This window comes from Phyllopteryx taeniolatus, chromosome 17 (genome assembly GCF_024500385.1).
Source record: "Phyllopteryx taeniolatus isolate TA_2022b chromosome 17, UOR_Ptae_1.2, whole genome shotgun sequence".
Lineage (NCBI taxonomy): Eukaryota > Metazoa > Chordata > Actinopteri > Syngnathiformes > Syngnathidae > Phyllopteryx > Phyllopteryx taeniolatus.
Window position 1 is genome coordinate 16,905,415 of NC_084518.1, and position 26,256 is coordinate 16,931,670.

Here is a 26,256-nt window from a genome sequence, read left to right on the forward strand (position 1 = left end):
TCTGGTTAAATGTATTTCTGACAAAACTAATCATGGAAAAAACACCTTAGTGGTGGTAATAAACTACCTTGTGGATTGATTATTTAAAAAAAAAAAAAAAAAAAAAAAAACACATTTCATGTCCATGTTTGGTGTGACGCAGGTGGTGCACGAGGCCTGAATGGGGGTGGGGTGGGGCCATTATGAGCATCAGTCTTTCGTATGTACATTTACAGTGATGCCATTTAGGGCTGATTGGTGGCAAGTGGAGGCAAACAGCTGGGGCGCCATGGTCACACTCCCAACGTCCCTGTCCCCCCCGCGTCCAGTTGCTAAGTAACGCCAGCCTTTTCCTGGCCATAAAACACACACACACACACACGAGGCCTGACTGCGAGTGTGTGCGTTTACCCAATGGCAATAAATGACCATTAACAATTTATTACCACTCAACACGGTGAATGAATTGTTGACTACAAAAGAGACCACAGAACTCAAACAAATTGCAACAACCCTGCACCGACATTTTATACACATTATTATTGTTTTTACATTTCAAATTTAAAAACAAATAAAATCAAAATCTATGTTTTTGGCCTCAATTAATAGTTAAAAAAAAAAAAAAAAAAAAAAAAGGCCTTGGTGGAGGTAATCTACTTACCCGGTAGCTGATTCAAATCCATCACGTTTGTGCCTGACTTTAAAGTTACTGTCACAATAAAGCAAGGAAACAAAAAGTGTTCCTTGGTGGGAAGTGTTTTTGAACTGTGAAGGTGTACCAAATGTTTTACACACTGGTGTGAGGGTTTATTCCCCCCCCCCCCCCCTGTTTGGCTGCGATCAAGATTTGAATCATGAGGATATAAAGATAGCCAAGTTTAATAAAATCAATAATGCTATTCTTTTTGTACCATTCTGCACTCTAGTGGCTAACTTGATCATTTATACTTCACAGGGAGGTTGGTTATAAATTGTTTAAAATACGAATATTTTGTATTATGACTTAATCTATTCATGACATGTAATTAAATATTTTGAATTCTGTCACCCAAAAGTATAAATCAAATGTATTTTAATGTAATCATTACATATATTTAAACAACATTGCTAATTTAAAAAGGAATTCTGTCTCCCCGTGGATAATTTTTTTTTCACCTCAAAAAATATTCACTCAAAATAAATTTTCAATATAATAGTGTATGTATTACTGTATGTATATAGTTTAATTATAACTAAATTATTTTAATCTAATCAAATATGGAACAACCAAATTAAGTCATTTGATATATTTTGGTATTATATGGAAATTGTTGCCAGGTCATGTTTGCTGTACCTGAACACAAGAGTAATGGTATTAAAAATGACGTATGCTGTCCAGACAATTCTATCACAAAGAAAAACACAAAAGTAAAATGATTCTAGTTAACCTTTGAGCATTTTTTTAATCCACAGTAAAAAAAGGTCTTATTAATGTACAGGCTGTAAACAAAAATTCATGTTTAAAAGGAGACAGCACAAAAACAGATGAATAATCTCTTGGAAGAGGAGGAGGAAGGGTGATGATGGGAGGAACACTTAGTTTTTCTTTTTTTAATAATAATAACAATAATAATAACAATAACAAGGTGAGCGCCTCCTGCAGTCAGCATCCAACACGACAAACATGAACACATGAAATGCACAAATAGAGACTATTTACAAGCACACGTCTTCCTTTTTATGTTGAACGTGAGCGTCTAGCTAACACACCTGGCCAACATCAACACGGCGGCGGGAACGCAGGAAGTCGGAAGCGGGACGTAGGAAGTAGTAGTGTGCACGTGGAGGGCGGTGTAACAGTGGCAGCCAACCGCGTAGGAAAAGTGGAAAAGGTTCATGTGGCTTGTCCATGTTTCAGATTTCAAACACTTTCATTCCTTGGCTCTCTGTTGCCCCCGCCGGCTCATCTTCGTCGGGCTGCCGCCTTCTTGCGACCCTAAACGGCAGGCAAAACGCCTCGTTAGGTGGCGGAAACGTGGCCTCAACACTGTAAACGCATTACAAGCAACAAACGTGTCGTAAATGTGCCTTAAATGACGTAAACATGTCGTCAACTTGTGCTGAGCAATGTAAACATGTTTTAAGTGTCCTAAACAAAGTAAATATGACACAAACAACCTATACATATCGTAAATATGTCATAAATAATGATCACAAACAAAAAAAATCATGTGTACCAAATGTCAAACCGTAATAACATAAACATGCCTTAAACAACCTAAACGTGTCCCCCTAAATAACGTTAACATGTCTAAACAACAAACTGTTACCCCCCCAAACAACATACACGTCTTAATACACCTAAACGTGCCCCCCTCAAAAACATTTAAACATGCCCTAACCTAAACAATGTAAACGTGCCTCCTTAAACAACGTCCTAAACAAAATTAAAAGGGTTCTAAACAACCCAAGCATGTCGTAAACACGTCGTAAACTTCATAAATGTACCAAATAACACGCAGTAAAGGCATCACAAACAACCGAAACGTGCCCAAAACAATGTAAAGATGTTCTAAATAAACACATCACAGGCAACTTTAACGTGTCCTAAACATGTGAAAAACCACGTAAACGTGTCGTAACAGTGTCGTAACCGTGACGTCTTTCCCGCGTTAGCGCTGCGGTTGAGGACGGTGTGTTTGCCTACTTTGGGTGTAGGCTCCTCCTCCTGTTCTTCCTCATCCTCCTCGTCCTCAGAGTCGTCTTTAGCGGCCGCCGCTTTCGACCGTCCGGTGCGCCTGAAAGAAAAAAAAAAACTAAATAGCAGACTTACATTGAAACCACATGCTGCAGACTAAACACACCACATGGACACAAGTTTTGACAAAAAAAAAAAAAAAAAGAACCAAACTGATTTTTGAAGAAGAAAAAGGATTATTTGGATTTTTATTTATTTCAATGTTTTGAGATATGAGCGTGGCCACGGAATCACGAAACCTCTGATCTCAAGGCATCACTGTATGGTGAAATGAAACAAACCATATTCCATCTACCGAAAGTCTGGTAGCTTAATGCTAACATATAATGCAAAACACCGTAGACGAGCTATTAGAAATTAGCATCAATGTTCAGGCCATTATAAATATACAAACAACTGCTACTTAACACACATGGGGCAGCAACACATACAAACAGAGCATCTACACCCAGTCGACCTCAGTGCTGCCCGGCATGCACATTGAAAACGCGTAACGCTAAATTCAGGCTTGCCTGTATCCTGATCGCGAAAGATAAACAGTAATATAGCAGGGGAACAATAATGCTTTAGTGTAGCTGCAGCTATTGAATATTTTTAGCATTGATTATTCTACCTATTATCCCATTGATGAATCGACTAATCTGATAAAAATATTATTACATTACATACATTATTAAACAACAAAATGTGCAATTTTATAATGGAATTATTCGATTAATCGTTTTGGTCCTCAGTGTAGTGTAGTATTAAAGGTGTTTGCTCACGTTGGTTTCTTGGCGGGGGGTTGAGCCGATTTGGGCGGTCGTCCTCTCCTCTTCTGCGGCGTCGACTCGGTCACGTCGGAGCTGATGATGAGCGCACAAACACGCAAACGTAACGGAAATGTGTTACACACTTAACATGGCCGGCCGATAAAGCTAGCGTCGACGTCACAGTAGTTATAACCCTGTAAGCAACGGCTTTTTGCACACAGGCAATCTAAAAATACTCACAGTCCTGCATTCTGCTTTGCAAAAAAACAACTAATTTTACTGCAGCTTACTGAACTGAGAAGAGACCGGGCATTTTTGTGTATTTATACAGTATTATACTGCCCCCTGATGACCAACATGCACACACTTGGAGCAGCACATCAATCAGCATTGCGGCATGAAATCATGATGCACAAACTGTTTAATTCTTTGCATTCTATTTGATTATGTTATTACTGTATGCTACAAAGTTCGGTGGTTGTGTTGGTGTTACCTTTGCGAGCGTCTGGGCGTCCTGGCCTGTCGTCCCGCTCTGGTCTTGACTTCCACGTTCTCAGCCCCGGCGCCGTCGTCTTCCTCGTCGTCCTCCGCCTCCTCGTCGACCCGCTCCTCCTCTTCCTCTTCCTCCTCGTCCTCGGGGGGAGGCGCCGCCTTCTTGCGCCCCCGCTTCCCTTTGGCGGGCGCGGCGTCCTGATTGGCCTGCGCAGCCGACTTGGGGGGCCGCCCCCTGCGTCCCTTCTTGGGTGGACTGTTTTGCTCGTCCTCGGGGCCGTTGTCCTCGTCCCCCCACTGGTCCTCGGACTCGATGACGGCGTTGACGGCCGTGGCCTTCTTGCGACCGCGTTTGGGTTTGCTGTCCCCGTCTTCGCCGGCCGTTACGCTGCGCTTGCGACCGCGAGGTTTCTCGCTCTCCTGGAAAGACACCAAAAGTTGGACAGAACTAACAACTAACCTTTGGTCATTGCTTTTTGCTCTCTTTTTTTCTCCACGTTTATCACCAGGTACTCAACCAGATGTCTCATCGGTTGCTTTTTTCCCCTCTTGACTAGCCACAGGTTCCAGCATGTGGTGGTGCATTTAAAAAAATTGTTTTTATTTTTACCTTTTTAAAAAGGTATCGCGTATGATGGTGCTACCTTGTCGGTGCTGTCTGCTCGCTTTCTGCTTAAGTCCTCGTTTTCACTGTGGTCTATTTCAGTGCTGTCGTGCCTGAGAGGACAAAAATCACATTCGAATGACACAAATAACATTTTTACGCAGCGTTTTGGTGCATTAGGCCACTGGGCGTGACCTCTACCTTGTCTTGCCGCGCTGTGGCGAGCCGGGATTGGACGAGGAGTCTTCGTTGCTGGCCGTCTCCATGCGGGACGCTTTGCTTTGGCTCTGCTTGCCGGCCGACGACAGCGGCTTGTTGATGGCGCCCAGGACGTTGGCGGACTTGGGCTGAATAGGAAAACACGTGAGACAGAGAACAACAACAACAACAACAACAACTAGTCCACACTCACCTTTCCTGGCGTGAAGAACGACTTCATCTCGGGCGGTAGAAAATTTTTTGTGTTGCTAAAATTCTGGAACAACAAGCACATTTAAATTATTAAAATATGGCGCTATTTATTTTTTAATATACATTTGTTTGTTTTTTTTACTTTAGTGTTATGTCGATTTGTTGTACTTGTGTAATTGACTGTTTTTTTACTGGTAAATCCTAGTGTCAGAAATGTCTTGGGATGGTGAGAAACGTAATTCCGATTCCTTGTATGGCTGGTAAGTGTGAAGAATTGACAATAAAGCTGACTTTGAAAAACATTTTATATGTAATACAGAGCAGAGAGTCCATAGTGAAATGCATGTGCGAACTGTCGGCGGTCTGGATTAAAGAACAGAGTAGGCTGTGCTTTGCCCACTCCTGGTCGATGATATGATAATAGATTTCTAGCAATTCTGCCCAACAACAAGTGACACAAACGAGAAAGATAATTATGTTCATCTGCTCGATGTGACCAGACAACTTTGACATGTTTTAATGATGGTAACAACCTTGTCGGGCTTGGTGAATAAGCTGGTGGGCAGCACGGGGTCTTTGGGCGACTCCAGGCTGTAGGTGGTGCTCTTGGACATGATGATGTGCATGGCCACGTCGCACACCGTGTACAGTTTCTGCGAAAAGGAGGTTGTTGGCATATGGTCAGCTGCACGGTCAGCTGTAGAACAGGAAGTGGGACTGAGGACGCAATGCGCACCTCATTGGTTTTGGAGTCGGCGGGCGACTGCGCGTCTTTTGTCTGCTTGATGTTCTCCACCATTTTCCTGATGAAGGCGTGACTGTTGTTCTCATTCTTGGCCATGATGATCTCCAGCACGAACCACAGAGCTCTGATGGGAAATACAGTGATAAAAGTTACAAAATATGAATTTGAAAATGTTTAAAGCTCAACATTAGGTTTCTTCCAGAGTTAACACTACAACCCACAACTTAAAAAAAATATATATATATTTTTACCCAAGCCAATACTAGACGAGATGATAAAATGGTGATTTAGCCTGTCACCTCCTCTACCACCTTGCTGTATTTTTCAGTATTTAATTTTTTTTATATTTAGTGTCTACCGTATACATCCATGCGCTGGCCCAGTTGGTGGCGCACAGCAAATGACGTAGCTGGAAATGAGTGCTATCATTTGTGATCAAATGAGTGTTATGAGTGTGACCAACAAAAGTGTTTTGTTGATCCTTCTCATTTCTTGTAAAAAGTTATCTTGCTAGTGACCCAGCGATGTGGTTTGCGAGGACTTTTATCCACTTGATTATAACTTTGAGCGTCGCAACGCTGCTGCCGCTTCCCCACCTGTCATGACGTGGAGAGGTTCTCTCTGCCGTGCCGCAACTTCCTTAATCTCCCTAAGGACATCGATCGCCGGTGACATAAAGCTGAGGCCCGGAGACGAGACACGAAAAGCATGCCAGAGATCGGAAAAGACAAAGAAGAGGAGGACGACAGGCGAAAAACGTCTTTCACGTCTTGCTGTCAAGTAGGAAGCGACCCTCTCCGCACCCGCTGCATATTGAGCCAGTGGAAAGGTGGACGCATGCTTTGATGCTGCACGTACAGTATGTTGTACTTTATTACATTTGTTAAACTAGAAAAAGATGGATTAATAGTTGGAAGATGCGGTTTGCTACAAAATCAGGGCACGGGAGCGATACAGTATTTTAAAAGACGCTTGCTTATTCGAAAGGCCAGCGAGAGGCACTAAAATACGTACGTATACCTCCCGCGTACATTTTGGCAAGGTTTGCTTTCTTTTATTTACAGGTACATTATACATATAGTTAAGTATTGTTGGAATACACAATCATTTGTTTACTTTATAATGTACATTTACATTATTTGAATGGTTGGGGGGAAGCTGGAAATGTATGCGTCTCTACATTAGCAAAAGGTAGTGTAATACCACAATGGTTAGAGTACGTATATGTATGCTAAGCTGAATATTGAAATATTGACAGTTTCTCTCCGCCCGTTTTATCTACCTTGTGGATTTCAACAGCTCTATTAAACCACAGTGTATAGTCACCCATGACGAGTGGGGAGAGGAGGACACTTTTTTCAAACTTTATTTAATACTTACAATTTACAATACAATAACACTAGGGGCTGAAAATAAATAAATAATAATAAAAAAACATCAGTCGAGAAGGGGAGACGAGGAAAGTCTGACTCAGCGTAGCCTACGTTATATCGAAGCGACAGACCGCTTTGTTGTAATGCTAAATTCCAGCAGTAGGGGGCTCCAAATATGGCTAATTAGAGCTTTGACTTTACGCCACGTATCTAAATTAAATGGATAATGAGTCAATGCAGCTCCGCAGCTGGGGGCTGATCATCCATCCATCCATTTTCTGAGCCGCTTCTCCTCACTAGGGTCACGGGCGTGCTAGAGCCTATCCAAGCTAACATCGGGCAGGAGGTGGGTTACACCCTGAACTGGTTGCCAGCCAATCGCAGGGCACAAACAAACAACCATTCACGCTCATATTCACACCTACGGGCAATTTAGAGTCTTCAATCAACCTACCAAGCATGTTTTTGGGATGTGGAAGGAAACCAGAGAAAACCCACCCAGGCACGGTGAGAACATGCAAACTCCACACAGGTCCCCAGAACTGTGAGGCAGTTCTGAAAATGTGTCACAAAATCCAGCACGCACGCATCATGACAGTACACACTGAAATCGGAAAAGAACCTACGCCAACTACCTGTGAAACGCACAGGTAGTCGGCCATTTAAGTCTGGAGGTGCAAATTGTTCAGTGTTTCTCTGTTTGTATGTGTCCTCATCAGGCCTGGACCATTACAGGCCGGAGGTCTATGAGCACAGCAAGCGCCTCCTACTGCACCTACTCATAGCACTATCGTGTAACAACAACTTCCACCTCCTCCACCCCCCTCCTCCCAGTTTCTGATAACAAATTCTGATAACCAATTAATAAAAAATATATAATGAATAAAACAACTTATTTTTTGGGTCTTTAACACATTAAATATATGAATTACAGGCAGAACATTTGGCTAGGAAAAGTACCCAAAAATAGCGACAGTCACTATATATAGACAGCATTGAGTTGCCCTCGCCTTGTCACAACATCGTAGGTCGTCATGGTAATGCAGTTCCCTGTAAAATTTGCATAATAGATCTCTTAACAATACCGACTCACTCTTTGATGTCTTTGAGTTGCTCAATGTCCTGCACTTTGACGTAGTCTGGGTCATGAGCCAGCAGGTGGATGGCGTACGGCACCACGTACTCGGGCAGCAGCGAGAACAGTTTGTCTGTTTACCACAAATAATCGACATTAAATTCAATTATTTGTGAAATATCATCTGGTCGTGTCCGGTCATTACCGCTGATGGCGGCGTGCTGCTTGAGGTACTCGCGCCGTATGTTGACGTTCTTGACCAGGTACTGGCGCGCGTGGGCCCGCCGCTCCTTGACGGGGTCCTTGGCGCACAGGGCGAACACGGCCATGTACTCCAGAGGCAGGCGCAGGCGGGACAGGCCCCGGTTCAGCTTCTGCGAGAAACCCTGACGCACCTGGTAGCACTCGTCCTGAAAGGCACAAAAGATTGTTGACTGGGCAAACTGGGAAAGGGCCTCCGCAAAGTAATAAGTCGACATACGTTGATTACGAGCGCGCACAGCTGGTACTGCTCCAGCGTGATGATCTCATGGTAACACGGCTCCTGAGCCAGCTTCAGCAGGGCGCAGGCGGCTGCCAGGCGAAGCCTCGACATGTCAGGTTTGCTGGGAATGACGCACAAGGACACAGGAGGAAGTGGCAGTGGGAAAGGGATAATGAGACGGCTCATTACCAATATTACAGTACTTTTACGTGTATATTTTGTTCACCTAACAAGCAAATTCACTTTGATAAAAATGACAGCCTTAAATGTTGACAGCAAACAAAGTACCCCATTTTTCCTTGCTCGGTGAGATCTCCGTCGCTGTGCAGGATGGCCGTCAACATACGCAGCGTGGAGTTGCCCGACTTGCTCTGATTGTTCTTCACCCCCAGCAGCCAGCGTACCATCAGCTTGATGCCCTGGATCTGAAACATAAGACCATTACATATTGTAAGTGGACTAACGAGTCAATCTTTTGATCGCTGACTATTTCTGAAAATGTGTCTGTGTTTCTCCTGCCACAATTTGGAGGCTGGGATGGGACGAAGAATCATAATTTTCAACTAAGCTGTCTGAAACACTATCATGTCAATGCAAAATGGTAAGCAGAGCTGCAATGCAGTGGCACATATATGTGATTGTTCTGAGAAGTCGCCAAGGTGAAGGTTTGTGGGGGGTGTTATTATGTTTGCCGCCACATGCAAAGAGCAACACACTAATTGAAAAAGTGCATGAAGTGCTGCATCCTCCAGTGAAAATGCTTGCTTTGCCTTTTACCGGCACTCGCTTTTTCCTCACACTCTTGGCTCCGCATCAAATACAAGCTGCTTGCCTTGTCACAACACCTTAGCTTCGCCCGCTGTCATAATTGTAATAAAAGCCGCGCTCCCCATTAGCCCAGCAATATATGGGGCAGGGTGAGCAGTGGCTCGTTTGCATGGGACATGGCCGCCCCTCAAAACGGGATAATTTCAGCCAAACAAGTCAAGACAAACAGGTGTAAAAGTGTTGATCCTTGGGGGCTATTTTACCAACACATACCACAAAAATGTTAAGATTAGCAACATTTTGAAATTGTGAAAAAAAATGCTAAATGTCTCCTGCAATGTTTTTTTTTTTTTTTTTTTTTTTTTTTTTTTAGTGACCAGATTGAGGGGCAAGTGCTGACCTTGGCCATGGTCTCGGGAGACACTTCATCATCAGGAACCCAAAGTTTGGTGGTCTTCTTGCCTGGAATCTGCACACAAAAACAACCCATACATTATCATTGTTGAACCAACAGCATCATAAAGTGGATCTCAATGAAACCATTTATATTTACTTGATGCTTTTTCAGAGCTCTGTTCACTCCTACAGCTAAATGAAAACCAGTTAAAAAAAAAAAAATTATAATTTTTTTCCCCCCTTTTAACAAGTTTCTCTTCCACTGCTAAAGACCATTTTCACCAAAATACTGGAGCCTTTTAAAAGTATGTTTAGTGTTTGTTAGTTTCCCAAAAGGCCAATTTGCTCGTACCCTGTCGTTCATGAGCAGATCCTTCACGATGAAGTTGGCCACCAGGGACTTGAGGGGGGCGGCAAACTGCTCCGGGGCCAGCTGGGCCAGGTGACCTAGTGTGGTCAGAGGGGTGATGAGCTGCTCCAGGTTGGCTGGGTCCAGACCTTTGTGTAGCGGCTACACGCATCATCAACACACACACACACACACACACACACACACGCACACACACACACACACACACACAAATGGTGAGTACATTTCTCAGCGTGTAACTAAGTTAATCAGAAACATGGACTGACCTCAAAGATCTGTGCAAAGTGCGTGTCTCTGTTGGCGAACATGGCGTTGATACAGTGAATGGCGTACTTGGCCTGGCGAGGCGGGCCCCGCTTGGCTTTGGCCTGCAGGACTGGCAGCAAGACACTGGAAAAGGGGGAACCAACATATGGCCTTCATTTAAGCCTCCCTCAAATAGAGGTGCCCCTTACCCCCTCCTCCCCCATCAGTAAGAAAAACCGTGTAGAAAATGTAATTCTCAGTTTACATACTGAGCATTCTTACTTTTGTAAAATTCCATATTAATGAGGGGGGGGGGGGGGGGGGGAACAACCATTTCTTAACTGATTCAATCTGAATAAGGAGTATTCTTTTTGATATGTTGAACATTTTTTAATTAGAATAATTTGGTTTGGCTGAAAAATTTTTTTTTTCTTTTTTTTCTTTGTTGAAAATTTTGAACTACATTTTCAATAATTCCCAAATTAATCGAGAAATTGAACAAATGCCCCATTTCTCAAACGATTCAAATCATTTGGAATAAAAAAATTTCAGCATTCCCAAAAATTCCAACTTCTTGAAGAAGTCATATTTTTGTTGAGAAAATTCCCCATTCAATAGAATTTAAAATCCAAAATAAAAATGTACCTCTATCCAATTATTAGCCTTTTCCCGTGGTAAAAAACCCCAAACAAACCCTGTTTATACTGTTAATATTATTTAAGACTATTCCAAAAATGCACAAATCAATGCTCCCCTCGGCCACACTTGTCCTGGTGATACCCTGAAAAAAGACAACATTGTGGCACGTACGACTTTATGTGCGGGAAGCTCTCCTCCATCCTGCTGCCCGTGTTCTTGAAGATCTGCAGCGCCGCCTCGGCCACCTTCTCGTCGTCCATCTTTAGGCAGCCCAGCAGAGACTCGAAGGTTTCGGCCGAGTGGAAGGACACCGGGTGAGTGAAGGACAACACCTGGGAGTCACCATGACAATGCATCTCACACACTGCTATGCTTTCAGTATTCAAGTTCTTCAATTTGGAAAAAGTGAACGCCTAAACCATAATGATGTCTGTTCATTTGCTTTAGTAGTAAATTTCTCATATTTTAAAGACTCTTTATGGACACCCTGTATGTCTCCTTTAAGACTTTTGCAATGGGGAAGAACTGCTTTATACCTTGAGCAGTTCCAGGCCGGCTCTGATGGCGCTGTCTGTGGGAACGCCCTCCTCGTCGTCGTCAGCCGTTCCTTCTATGGATTTGTTGACCTGTTTGATCAGAGCGCTGACAAGAGCACAGAATTAGCCTTTGTGCCAAGATGTGCGTGTTAAAATGTGTACTCGGCGGGTACCTGATGGACTCTGTGTCGATGTGCACGGGAGCGATTCTCTCCAAAAGGAACTTGACCATCTCCAAGAAGGGATTGCTGGGCTGCTTGGGACTGCCCAGCTTCTTAGTGATGTCTCGCTGCATTGAAAATAAAAAAACTCAATGTAGTATGTAAGTATACATAGTTAAAAATGTAAAAATGTGAGAAAGTTGTTAATGTAAACCGCTGTAAATTCTAGGTGTGTGGGTGGAAAGTATAAAGCGGTCTTTTGTGCATAAATGTGCAAAATCGGTTTCTTTGAAAATGATCAAAGAGACGTACAGAGAACGACTATTGAAACTGCTGTTCTTGCGCTTTGTTTGAAAATGATTGTCTCTAAATGTGTTTTGCTTACAAAAATAAAATCAACACCAGGGTGTCAAGTTTAAACAAAGAACTACTCACCACGCACACATCGGCCTGCTTGCAGGAGCACGAGGGGCTGACCAGCGTCTCCAGCTGGTCCCGGATTCGCTCGTCGTCCTCCAGGACCTGAGCCAGCTTCTTGACAAAGTCCTGAGCCTTTCCCGGGTCGGGAAGGTTCTCTGACAGACGCACACAAAGTTAAAGCGGACATATTATGGAACATTTTCTTTTGAATTGTTTGGAAACAACGCCTTTAAAATGTTTCCTGGCACAGTGAGAAGTACAGAGAGGTTCCTTACTGGTGATAACCATGACTTTGGCGAAAACAGCCTTGCTGGATGATTCACTCTGCAAATGGCAAAAAACAGAAAAATAAACCCAGGGGGAAACACGTTTGACGAAACCGACAGATTCCAGCCTGCGATCAGCTACCTTGGGTTTCTTAACCAGGTCCAGCAGGTCTTTGACATTGTGCCTCAGCAGATTCTGACACTTCCACATCTCATTCAGAGCTCTGCAAGGAGAGAAATAATGCAGGGTTCACATACAGTAACCTATTACACGGACTTTTGAGGATTGCTTTCAACATGCGTAAAATACATGCGTAGCAATAATTACATGAATCCATTTTGCCAAATTTATTTCAAAATAGCAGAGGAGGGAAAACCAGGGGAAAGGCTTGCATTTATTATTTAAATTTGTGTCAATTTGAAGTGTTGAAGCTCTATTCGCTTCAAGTCCCAGACTACTAAGGACCACTCACTTGACAGCGTTGGTGTCCAAGGTGGCGTAGAGGTAATAAAGACACTTCATCCTCTCTGCCGTCTCAAGGTTGTGAGGAACCATGTACTGGGCAAAGACACGCTCCACCAGTAGCCTGTACCACACGGCAGGACAATCAAGACGCTGAGCGTTAGCTCCGATACGTGTGATTTATTGACATTCATAGACAAACGCACACCTGTCGTCAATACTGTTCTGGTAATAGATGTGCAGCAGCTTGTCTTTGATCCACGAGATCTGCTTGGACGCCTCGCGTCCGCCCTCGCCTTGCAATGAGTACTTCCTGTAGATGGACGCCAGGCCCATCATGGCCTCCTTCCGTACGCGCCACTGAGACGGGAAGCAGCAAGCACGATTGTGAGCTATTTTAAAAACCTCACAACGGGAAGTCGGCTATCAAGGCCTTACTCTCTTGTCCAAAGTGCGCTCTTTGACAAAATTGAGCAAGGCGTCGTTGACCAGAGAGAGGTCCTTCTTGGCGGCGGTGACGATGGAGACGATGACGTCGTGGCGAATGGCCTCCTCCGGGTCGTGTGAACGCACTCGCAAAAATTCTGGAAACGAATACAGAAAAACATGATGCAAGCCCACGTCTGAAACGTCACCAATTTTTCCATTTTTGGTTAGAAAATGTATATATTTTAAGGGTCCCAAACAACCCCCCAGAATTCACTCAGTAGTATCCCCTGGAAAGCCCCAAGGACCCATGAAGAGGGAGTCAGCCATTTTGTTAAGAACCAGGGCTTGACCTTTGACCAACTCAAATGTCGCACTTTGATGATGTCAAGAATTCTCAGAAAATTACACACAAAAATTAAAAAAAACAATGGACACAAAATTGGCATGAAAAAGTCTCAAGAACCCAAGCCCGGAACTGAACAGGAAGTCGGCCATTTGGTTTTGATGCAGCCGTTTCGGACAAATTCCAGGGTGTGCAAACTCCTACTTGGGAATTTGTCCAAATGAGTCCCCAATCAGCCAAAGAGAAGAAATGAGTGGCAACTGGATATCAGGTACCTGTGAGGTCTTTGGCCAGGTCTGGATGGTTCATGAGACAATGACTGGCAAACTTGACACACTCCAGTCTGATGGGCACGTGGATGTCGTTAAACCTTCCCAAGAGGGTGAGAGTGTTCACATCACACACCACAATTCATCGTCACAAAAATACATATTTGGCTTCTCGGACATACCTGCCCAGGTAGCACTGCCACAGCGGTTTATTCTGCGACGCCAACTCGGAGTCCTTGGCGCCGAACATCTTGGCCAGCAGCTTGACCACCTGCAGCCTCTCGTCGTTGTCATTACTCTGCACAGAAAGACGGAGAAAGTCCTTCACCGTGATGGAAAATGGAGGAAAGAGAAGAGCGTTTTGCAGGGGCGAGGGGTTTTATCGCAGCTATTATTTTGAGAAAACGACAGCGATTAATGAGCTTCCTCCATCTGCCAAGATGCTTTTGAGATGCCGCTGGCAACATTCTGCTGACTGGCAGTTTTATCTCGCTAATAGCACTCACAAAAAGGCGCAAACAAGTTAAACAAGTTCACATTTGGTGGGGGTGATTTACCTTGGTGGAGTTTGTTCAGGTGCGACAACTGTAAATGGGTCTAAATTCCGTTTCCATAATAATAATAATAATAATCACAAGCGGAACCTCTAAGGCAATGTAATTGCCAGAATAATAATGATAATAATAATATTAGGAGTAACAATTAAAGCTCCCCAAAAGGTGCTTTAGTTGCCAGAAAAGTAATAATCCTAGCCACCTCAAAATGTGATTTAGTTCCTGGAAAAATAATAATAGGATTAAAAAAAAAAAAAAAAAAAAAAGATCTGAAATTTAGTTGACAGAATAATAAGAGTAATAACAATTACAATTTGGCAGAATAGTAATTTGAATAAGAATTAATTTAAAAGATAATTTTCCATGCTCGGCCCCCTTCGAGGGAACACATTGTGGCCAGTAAAAGGTGACGTCATACTTCCGTCTATATAAATATAAGAATAGAAAGCCATTTTCCTTTCTTGTACCTTGAGCTTGAACTCTAGCTGCGGCAGCACGGAGAGCAGCAGATGGCTGTCGATGTTGTAGAGCTCCAGGATCAAGTCGAACACATGCTCGGACAGGTCGCTCACAGACGTCTTGCCCAGCATCAGCACCTGGTTGAAGAACTGAACGGCGCACAAATGTCAGCGAGCGAGCGACACCGCACAAAAGAAAAGAGGAGGAAATTGATCTCACGTTGGTGATGTAAGGCTCGATGGCCTGAGCCGTCCTCTTCAGCAGAGCTTTGGCCAAATCATATGCTTGCTTGTTCAAATTCTGCATGCGAAGAAAAATGCATAAAAACCCATTTAACATGATTCAGTACTTTCCCCATCAGGAGGCGCCCCCATCAAATTTAAGAGCTTTTAAACACCAATTCAAACAGATTTATAACCTTTGTAAGGCCTGTTTGATCAAATTTAAGGTATTTTGAGGTCACTGGTTAGATTTAAGATATTTTTGATGCCAAAATTCAAGACCTGTTATAAAGGCCACTTTGATAAAATATAAGACGTGTTTAAGGCCAATTTTAACAAATGTAAGCTATTTTTACTTGCCAAATTTCTACATTAAAAATAATTTCCATTGTTTCTTGATTGTTTGTTATGTAATATTCTTGTTTCTAGATAGGGTGAATTTGGGTTTTTGTTCTCTGTAAACTATAATTTAAAAAAAAAAAAAAAAACAATAAGAATCAACATTATATATATATTAAAAAATAATGAAATATTTCCTTCTGAGTGCGTGTAGTGCATCTCGATAGAATGAGTTTGAACTACAACTAAAATAAGCAGTTGACACTATTCTAATTTACTGAGATATACGTGTGCTAAATGACTACATTGCCATATGAGCGCAACTCTAAGTCACAATATTTTCATTCTCAAAGACAGTACATGACGATTTTAATATAAAATAGTAAAGCATCAAGTATTATACGCTGTTCCGCTTCCTACCATCTCTGTGACACTTAAATGCTGAACACAAATTACAAAAAATTTGTAAGGATAATTAGGACCTTAAAATAAATCCAAAGGTAACCGGAGGATCGGAGCTGCAGTACCACTTATCAGCTGCAGGAGGCTCATTGAATGAGAGTGTATGGGGGGAAAAAAAGAAAAACCTACTGAACACTTACTGGAGTGTGTTGTTGTGAGTGTGTGTCCATGTGTGTTACACACACCTTGTGCGCTGGCACCAAGTTGACTAGGACTGTGTCCAGAAGCTCCTGGGACACGGTGTCACCTTCGCAGATGATGGAGCTCATCAGGTCCACCATGTGCATGTGCACCTTCTGGTTGTGGCCGTTGCTATGGAAACAAAAGGGGCGGAGGTTCATGTATGAAAAGATGTCGGGGTGGGAGGAGGATTTCAAGGGGGTGCGAGTGGGCCCGAGGACTTACTTGATGACCTGGAAGAGCGTGCGGTACAGCTGGGTGAATATTTCGTTGCTGTCCTCCAGCTCAAAGCAGATGTTGTACGACTTGACCCAGGCGATGTTCTGCGCAGAAAAACCAGGACGCATGTCAACACAGATGCAAGCTGGGAAAGAACCAGCGTTTGAGACATGCAAGATATGACCACAAAACAACTATCAGCAAGCAATTCTAACCCCAGAACAAACATGTCAGCAGAATGGAGGGTTTCGCTCGTCGCCAGTCACCAAAACCAGGGCTCGGACTCTAAATCCCGATTCGTTATTCATGTTGACAGTATTGAACGAATTTGAATCAGAATCGAATCATTACTCATTGCACTATTACACCTTTTCGTGCATCCTGTCATCCCAGACATGTCTGCCCAATTTCATGTCAAAAGTGAACTGCTTAGCTCTGAGCCTCTCGCCACATTCTAATAGGACAACTCTCTTTTCGTCTTATTTAATTGAAAGGCAAAGCTAACATGCTAAGCACACACCTCCAGCAGGTAGAAGTATCTGTTGAACTGAGCGCTTTTTGTGTCCTCCAGACCTTTCAGCTGCCTGGTGATGAACATGAAAATGTCCTGCAGGGAGCACAAAAAGTACAAATGAAGAGAAGGTAGCAGGAGGTAGCGCGATAACGAGATGTTCTGGTACCTTGAGCTTGTCGGGGGAGGTGTAAGGCGCCTCGGGAGCGTAGATGCGGAAGATGTCGGCCAGGCAGCACGCCACCAGCAGGCGTACGTCCTTGTCGGGGTGCTTGAGGAAGAAGTCCGAAGCCAGATGCAGGGCCAGGTTCAGGTAAAGCTCCTTCTCCTCCTCAGAGTCCTGGTCCATGTCCATGAAGGTCTTCACCACCATCTGGAGGGAGAAGATGGAGCCATCGTCGAATCAAGTAGTGCACACAGAAGACGAGTACAAAATGAGGAGCGGAGACTCACCTTAAGTCTGCGGACCATCTCCTCCTTGGAGATCTTGTCGGAGATCTCCTTCACCCCCGGGGGGTAGGTGACCTTCCCGTCAGTGGCTCGAGCTTTAGAGTGAGCCATCCTCTGGAGGTCTTCACTGCCTGAACAAACACAAACACACAACAGCAGAAGCAGGATTTAAAACAGGAAGCGGTGACGAACTACCTGACTGACGGCTACTCCATAAACGAACACAGTTGCAGCTCAGCCTGCGGCTAGCAATATGCTTTTGCGCGGTCACGTTTATGTCGTTTGAAACAGCAGCACGCCAACATGTTTCAATTGCCTGAATAATTATTACTCAGGACAATTTTTTGGGGGGTGATTTCGGTAGCTCAAAAATCTGCTGATGTGCGCTGCTTACACTAACAAGATGACTGCGAACAGAGAGGAGCTAGCTTGCATAAGCCCAGTCATTGTTGCCAAACGAATATTTATTAAAAAGGCCACCGGCGACTTCAATTTCCACTAAGACAGACGACATGAGCAGAATTAGGGCTGAAACGATTTCAGCCGAATAATTTGATCAGAGCAGTACAAACTAACGTAGCGCAACAAGCACATCTACGATCGCCGACACAAGACATCAATGCCACAGCTAGTTATAATATTATCTTCAAATGCCCCCAAAAGTGGTTAAGGATAGACACAGCCGCCAGTGCACTTTCAATCGCTGAATTGAACAAACAGTAACAAAATAAACAAATTCATACAAGAGCTGCTGCGGCCACAACTGACACTCAGTCCAGGGTTACTACACGAGATTTTTAAATTCCATACTTTTTCCCAGACCCTAATTTTCAGACTTCTCAGGAGGAGGGGGGGGGGGATCATTTTGTAGCCAAATTAGAAAGTTCTACTAAAACAAGTTCTTTTCTCTTGCAACACCGAAAGGACTTGACTATGAAGTTATTCCAATCCATAACTTTCTATGTGAATGCAAACGCTATTCAGTACTCCAGCAAATTGGTTTTCTAGTTTGATGATGTTCAATAACAATCCAGGTGTTATGATGAATTCAGTTTTTATGATTACACATATATTGACTACATTTTTACGTGACGGTTGATGCAAGCTCACAGGCTGGCAACACTGTACTCTCTCTCTCGGTCTTCGCTGACTGTGTCGCAGGGTATCAGTCAAAACAATGGTGAAGTGTTCCGTTCATATTCGTCAGTTTTTGTGCCACTAAGTGTTTTAATTGCCTATTGTATTGTTTTCTTGGCATTCATTTCATCCCTCTCGTGTCAAGTTGATTTAAATCTTACGATATTCATTACTTTTTGTTTTAGAAAATAGAACTCGTGTAACAGTCTTAGAAACATGAATCTTTCCACACAATAGTTTCCATTTTCCATACTTTTGCAGACCTGAAAATGTATGAAATCAAATTCCAAACTTTTGCATACTTTCCGTACTTGGGTAGGGAGCCTGTTTTCACCATCACCATCGTTTATCATCATCACAGCCGCAAACCAGCAAGAATGGAAACCTCCACTAGGTCTTTTCAAGGTTAAAAATCAAGTGAATAAATGAAGCAAAATTTAAGCCAGGAAAATCTAAACGTAATATGGATTTATGCGTGTTGCAATTACATTGATGAATGATGCCCAGTCTGTATCAGACATGGATTAAATTTTTCTGTCATGTCTGTAGACATGGTTTAACTTTCACATCTGCGCGGTTTGTCGATTAATTGCAAACGTCAAGAAACGACATGAGGCTCGCAAAAACGGGTGGATTTGAAATCGCTGACATTGGGATGTAGTTTTGTCGAATAATATTCACGTCACCTGCCCAGTTCGTGTTTCGTATCCACCCACTCAACTCAGCTGAATGGCAACACAGCATTTCTATTTTAAGTGAGCGAGTCTCAGCCCCTGCCAAGCCGTAAAAATACCGGCTATAAAGTATACAGAGTGTATGTTGTGTTTTACAATTATACTAAATTATATTCATGATTTATGATGCAACAGTGCCCTATGAAATAGCAAAGCTCCCATTCATTGGCGCCAGCGATGATCATCTCGGCAGGTTCAATTCAAAATCAATGGGAGCGGATGACGAGCTCAAATATCCCCATCTCTCATCATTTTCATCCACGTCCCCTTTCAGCTTGGTGAATTGTGGTAATGGGGGACGCGCGTCCCGCTGGGCTGGAAAAGGGAATCAAAACCAGGAAGAGATTTAAAAATAATAATAAAATAAATAAATTAAATTAAAAAAAACAGAGGGGGTGACTTGCCGTGCTGGTCGTGATGTGCTGGAAAGGTGAGTAAAAATAGGAAGGGGGTGGGGGGGTATCAGGAGGATATCAATCTGGCGCAAATGAAGCGAATACGTGCTGATAGTGTATCAATAACCCCGCGATCAAACTGTTGCAAGGGACACAAGTCTGGACGGTGCCCCGAAGGATACAAAGTCGCTATGAGCAATTTACCGGCCCAAACAGACACCGTGATATGTATGGAGCGATTAGAGCCAAGCAGGTTTCCATATTTCAAGTGGGGAAGATGAGCGATCCAATCAGAGCAAAGCTCATTTACATGTCACATAATAATGAGAAATTTGATTGTCCCAAATGCCAGCCGGGAAGAGAACATTTCTGGCATTTCCAAACAAAATGATCATTCATCCATCCATTTTCTGTACCGCTTTATCCTCACAAGGGCCGCGGGAGTGCTGGAGCCTATCCCAGCTATCATCGGGCAGGAGGCGGGGTACACCCTGAACTGGTTGCCAGCCAATCGCAGGGAAACAATGATCATGCAAACCCCATGAAAGCACATCAAAGATAATCACAATTAAATAAAAAAACAGTAATGGACGGGGACCGATCTTTGACAACTTCTGATCAGGCGTAAACATTGACTGGAACAATGAAATTAAAACGTTGGATTTACACTGACAACTAACATCCAACCTGGAGCCCACTTACGTTGCCATTCTGACAAACTCATTTATTTAAACATGTACTTTTACATGCTGCATTTACACTGATGACCGATGCCCAATCTGGATCTGATCTGGATTAAACTTGTTTTTTTCAATCTGTAATCCATCATACACATTTACTTGAACATGGACATTTACATGTTGCAGTTACACTGACAACTACTGCGCAATCTGGACCAGATCTGCATTAAACTTGATTTGACATATCAATTTCTCACACATCAGACACATTTACTTGAACACTGACTTTTACGAGCTGCATTTACACTGCTCACTGACGCGCAATCTGGATCAAGTCTGGATGAAACCCGCATTGACGTGACAAATTCTGATGCAGAATACACATTAACTGAACATGAACTTTCACGTGTGGCAATTACCCTGATGACTAACGCGCAATCTGGATCAAACTTGTTTTGATTTTACAATTTCTAATCCGTCATGCACATTTCCTTTACATGTTACATTTACGTAGACAACTAATTCACAAACTCGATCATATCTGCATCAAAATTATTTTCCCGTCCATCCATCAGACCCATTGATTTTGATACGGACTTTCAAATGCAGCATTTACAATGATGACTGATTAAATGTGTTTTTTGACAAACTCCTGCACCACTACTTCATATCAGATTAGATGAGGATTGTATTAACGACATCAATATTCCTGGCTTGCCAGACCACCATTGAAGTTTCACACTTTCTCGTGTTTACGGCCCCTGCCCTCTCACATTTCTAGCGCAGTTGTCAGACGGGGTGGCTGTAAAACAGAATACACTTAAGGGGCTGAATTTAGGGGACAAAGAAATTACACTCAGACAGAAACAACTTCACTTCCAACCCTCTATGTGGATAAATAATAGCAAAAAAATTGGTGTAAGGTACGTGTGCATCCGCTGCTGACTGGCAGTCGTCACTCGACGAGCTACGCTCTCGGTCACGCAATTTGAAGGATGGAGCCGCTGTTTTCCGTGTTTCACTGCGTTCGTGTTATTCACATTGCCGCTATTATACACCACTACTGATGACGAAGAGCACCTGTCCTTGGTTTAATCACGACTTCAAAATTTCTCAAAAGAGCGACTACACGCATTAAAATAATACTTCTAATTAAACCCAAGCTCAAAAACTTATCAGTGTAAGATCTTTTTTTAAATCCAGCATATCAATATTATATAATGTTCTATGCTTCTGCCAAATATTTTGCCACAGATATTTTCAGAAGCCATCGTTGGCCAGGTCACTTATCATGTAACTCTGACCCGCCACGATGCCTCATATTTTCCCATCGCTTCCAACACTAATTTCATGAGTTTTATTAACTACGTCTCTTAAATGTGCTGTACTTATTCATTCTTATGCATTTCAACAACTTATGGAGGGTTTGTTCATTCTAAACTCTGAATTTGTTTTTGTTTTTTTTCTATGCATGTTTGAGTGTCAAATTAAACCACACGTCAACTGACTGCCATCTGCAAACTGTTTTGCTCTTGACCATTATTTTGTAAACCTGGGCCCTTGCCTTTCTATAATTACATTTCAATTACTCACTATTATTATTTGTTGTCTGTGTGTTTATCCAACTTTCAAACCACACCAGGTTTAAGTTATTAAAGTTTGAAACTGATTCAACAAAAAGGTCACATCTAAAATCTAACCCCTATTATCTACGCATTACGACGTTGGCCAGAAATTATTCCTGGTTGTAAAGATTTATAACTTAATATTTGTTTCAAGAAAATGATGCTTGTATCAAGATCTGTCTGATAATGTTGGTCCTTATGTAAAACAATTAATCTTTGCAATTTGACACCCATACCTCCTAGTTGCACAAATATTACAGTAGCATAGTTAAACTCCAATTGATTTAACACAACCTCTAAATCTGCATTTTCTTGTGTAGATTAAATGGACATTTTTAATTCATCCTCTTCAATGCTGCTGGTTTTTGTTGGCACTTTGCTGGTTGTTATAATGATTGTACAAGTGTACCTGGGTGTATATTGCTGCCGTGACAATTTAATTTCGATGAATAGTAGTGATCTTTTTTTTTTTTTTTTTTTAAGGATGTAAAAACATTAGCAGAGGTAAACCAGATTAGCCTCTTGTTGTGTGAGTGAGACAAATTGATTCACGCTAAAGTTTGAAGAAGCAATTTCATGGATTTTTTTTTGTTTTAAGTCTTTTTTTCTTACTATCATGAGGAACCGAGCAGTGTCGGGGAGCTAATCCGGCAAGCCACCTAAATCGCTCTCTAGCTGCTAGGCGGCTAACCCGCACTAGCCGAGGAGCTCCGCGATGACAGAGAGAGGGCGGGCGGACAAAAACATCCCCGCGGGTAGCCACCACCTCGCCGCTAAAACACCCCACGGCCGCCTCCGTTCAACCACCCGGGAGGCTCGGCGGTACTAGCATGCGACGAGCTTTAGAAAACAGGGAGAACCACCACCATGCGCAGCCGAGCCACAAGCGCTCCGGCTCGGACACGGCAGCCGAGCCAGGCGGGCTGCGCTCGGGCTCACACAGGCACGGAAAGCGGGGCGTCTCAGCCGAGGTCTCCCCCCCCCTCCCACACACGCCACCTCCCGGGCTTCGCTCCTACGTATCGTCCGGCCATGGCGTCGCCGCTGTTTTTATTTTGCTGGAGTCAAACGTAGGCGTTTATTTTGTGTCGTTTGGGTACCTGTTTGCGTTGAATTGTGCTCGGTCGCCGTCTCCTCTGCAGCCGATTCCCCCTCCTGGCCACTCCAAAATGGCGCCAACATGGGAACGTTCACTGCATCGCATCGAGACGGCCTGGCAGGCGAGCAGCGCCCCCAGCTGGGGAAGTTCATGTTTGCAGCTGTACGCTTTGGCAGGCAGGGGCGCTTCTGGACCCAACACACTCAAAACAAACAAACAAACAAAAAACTTAACAAAACAACAGGGTGAGGGATAGCTTTTATTGAATAATTTAGACAGAAAATGACTTACTACTACTAATAAAATCATATAATCTTACTAGTAGTACTAGAGTACAGTAGTGGGCATTTGGCAACTGCTAGAAGGGTCCAGGAGGCTACTAGTGCGTGACACACGCATCCTACTAGTTGGCTGTAGTTGTGTTACTAGTGCAGTCTAGCAGTTTAAGGTTGAATTGCATACTGGTAGGCCAAAAGTGGCACTAATAGTGGAGAAAATGTTACTTGGACGACAGTTGTTCTACTAGTACACCGAACTAATACAATTTCAGGATCATATTGATACAACGTTGACAAGCTTTACGAGATTATAAATACGAAAGCCTGTCATTCATAGGAATTCATCAATGTCCGATGGCACTTGAACGCAACACAAGACGTGTTTTCAAACGGCCGATTTATTTTCAACTCGGGCACAAATTCACGTGAAATTTGCAGTACCTCGCCTAACTACACGCACGCAATCGTACAGGTATAAATAGTGTACGCAGAGTCTGACAAATAAAAGGAATCGATGTTTGCTTTCTTTGTCTCTGGTCTAACGTGGTAGCCGGATAGGGGGCGCTCCAACACAACATTTTGAGGCTGCCATCATCTGCACTGCAGAGAGCGCAGGAAGAGATGACATTAATATGCTCGTTAAACATTTACGTGACGTATGCTGTCAGGGATGGCCGTGTGCTACTAAACGGGTGCATTACATTAAACAAATGACTTTTCATGACAACAATAGTGACAAAAATGTATACAAACACATCATAAAAATATGTTGATACGTTTCTCTCATGAATTATTTGATTTCCTCCTAAAAGTACATTTTTTCCTCCTGTTTTTTTTTTTTTGTCAAATGAAATATTAACCTCATTCACTGCCATTGACGGCTTTAGAAGTCAAATATCCATGTTAACTGGGAAGGATGGTAGTGAATGAGTAGTACGTATTTTTTTCTTACACATCTACCTGGCTATCGCCTGAAAACAACTTGGCAGCAGTGGCCCTGTTCCCAATCAGCTAATTGGGATCCCCTATAATGCCGTCCAATCACATGTTGTATAAACCCGATCGGGCGCGCCTGCCTCCGGTTTCACTCTATGGCTCTAGGATGGAGGGCTGCCCGTCCACCTTCCCTCCACCCTACGGCGTGCCGTGCGCCCCCGCTGCGGCCCCGGGGGGCGTCTGCTGGGCCAAGCGGGACCAGGCGCGCTTCGTGACGCCGCACGGCGTCAACTACCTGGAGCTGTGCAAGGCCATCTTGGCCCAGGCGGGGCCGGCCAGCGGCACTCGGACCCGCGAGTGCGGCGTGCAGGTGAACGCCAAAGTGGACAAGACGGTGCAGTGCTCCCTGGGGCCCAAGACGCTCCTGGACCAGGGGGAGGGCGACCACCTCCAGCCCGAGGAGGAGGGCGAGGTCGGAGTTAAGGCGCCCAGCACGCCCCCTCTCGTGAGCCAGTTGCGCTTTTCCATCTACTCACCGGTGTTCGAGCACCGATTTCCGGCCAAGCTCGGTGACAGAAAGTCGGAGTCACGTGACGAGGAGGAAGACGAGAAGGACGAAGACCACAAGACCCCCGTCCATCGTCCCAACAGGGGCTCCAACTTACAGGTTTTCGAACTCCTCCAAGAAGACACTCACCCAAGATGTTTAGTCATTCGCGATACTTTCATGACATTTCCACACTTTGTACTAAACGTGTCACGTGCTGTGTAGTTTCTGGAGCAGAGGTACGGCTTCTTCCACTGCAAGAAATGTAACATCCGGTGGGAGAGTGCTTACGTGTGGTGCATCTCGGGAACCAACAAGGTGACTTGCCTACAGTGGACATCAAAAGGCGACATACCCCTGGTTTAAACGTCAGGTGTTTGCGTGGTGTAATGTGTCGACCTTTTATTGCGTTTACATTGTGGTGCATCCCCCGCAGGTGTACTACAAGCAGCTCTGCCGGAAGTGTCAGGTGGGCTTCAACCCCTACAGAGTGGAGTCCATCGTATGCAAGGTAGCAAGAGCTGCAATTTTTAAGAAGCAAATAAAAAAAGTGGCTGATTGTTTTGTTTTTGATGATTCTATCATATATATGGCCTGTTAGTCTGCGTGTGAGCCTCTGGCTACGAGTTGTGGCCTACAGCAGCTCCTTGCGAGTCTTCTCATTTTGTATTCAATCCACTTAATGGCTGAAAGTGTCAATCGGCAACTGTGGCTCTCCTTGCCCACATGCCAGGGCATTATGGTGCTTATTATTTACACTAGTTTTTCTCCCCCCCCGCCCCCCCAACCAAACACACACATGCACTTGAATATGAACAATGTGGCAGGTTTTTTTTGTGTTGGATTAAGAAACAATAACGAAAAATTTTTTTTTTTTCTTTCGTTTCCATTTTTGCTTGCCAAATGGAAATGGGAAGAACAAATGCTACACTTCTTCTTGGCGTCGTTGTGCAGGGCTGCTCTGAGACGTGCTGCAGCTGCGAGAGGAAGCAGAGGCACATCAACATGACCAGGCCTCACCGCCAGGATCTGTGTTGCCGCTGCCGGGGCATGAAGCTCTCCTGCGACGCCACCTACAGCTTCAAGTACATAGTTTGATTTTGTGATGATGTCGTTGCCACCCCCCACCCTGTTATTTTTGTAAGGAATAAACTAAGTGCATCCCAAGTGTGGACTGAGAATTCTTTCCCACAGTTTAACCATCCTGTTACGTGGGTTTCCCGGAAACACCAATAATGTTGCTGCGTGATTTGTTTTTTATCAATTCACGTTAAACTACCACAATGTGTCACTAACTCCCATGACTCTTGACGATAATGTGCTGTCTCCACCAGGGAAAACGTCTTCTGCTTGCCTCTGTTTAAGAGGTAGCCTGCTGACCTAGTCACAACGCCCTAGCTCCGCCTCTCCCGTCGTCACAGGAACAAAAGCCATAGTCAATGTGAAGTGCCCTGTCATCGATAATTTGTGGA

The 26,256-nt window shown here is 43.8% G+C and overlaps 2 protein-coding genes across 3 annotated transcripts; one reads left to right on the plus strand and one right to left on the minus strand.

Moving 5' to 3' along the window:
* Positions 1-1,395: 1,395 nt before the first annotated feature.
* On the minus strand, positions 1,396-24,882 carry pds5b (PDS5 cohesin associated factor B). The gene is made up of 36 exons (XM_061751888.1): positions 24,774-24,882; positions 23,025-23,225; positions 17,357-17,484; positions 17,073-17,276; positions 16,913-16,999; positions 16,399-16,496; positions 16,179-16,305; positions 15,191-15,271; positions 14,980-15,120; positions 14,141-14,256; positions 13,965-14,059; positions 13,356-13,501; positions 13,126-13,277; positions 12,928-13,041; positions 12,597-12,678; positions 12,464-12,512; positions 12,204-12,343; positions 11,781-11,896; positions 11,608-11,713; positions 11,243-11,403; positions 10,453-10,576; positions 10,169-10,327; positions 9,821-9,889; positions 8,941-9,077; positions 8,650-8,773; positions 8,374-8,578; positions 8,187-8,301; positions 5,712-5,844; positions 5,509-5,628; positions 4,977-5,039; positions 4,766-4,911; positions 4,605-4,677; positions 3,962-4,380; positions 3,481-3,561; positions 2,666-2,756; positions 1,396-1,954 (listed from the first exon to the last, which is right to left on the minus strand). Exons 2-36 carry the CDS (start codon positions 23,173-23,175, stop codon positions 1,922-1,924), a joined length of 4,386 nt encoding a protein of 1,461 aa, XP_061607872.1. The 5' UTR covers positions 23,176-23,225; positions 24,774-24,882; the 3' UTR covers positions 1,396-1,921.
* Positions 24,297-25,951, plus strand: zar1l (zygote arrest 1-like). 2 transcript variants are annotated; one of them, XM_061751890.1, is made up of 4 exons: positions 24,297-24,904; positions 25,010-25,102; positions 25,221-25,295; positions 25,702-25,951. In XM_061751890.1, exons 1-4 carry the CDS (start codon positions 24,332-24,334, stop codon positions 25,747-25,749), a joined length of 789 nt encoding a protein of 262 aa, XP_061607874.1. In that variant the 5' UTR covers positions 24,297-24,331; the 3' UTR covers positions 25,750-25,951. The 2 variants fall into 2 exon arrangements, with proteins under 2 accessions (XP_061607874.1, XP_061607873.1); XM_061751889.1 differs by having other exon boundaries at positions 24,298-24,904; positions 25,739-25,951.
* Positions 25,952-26,256: the final 305 nt, after the last annotated feature.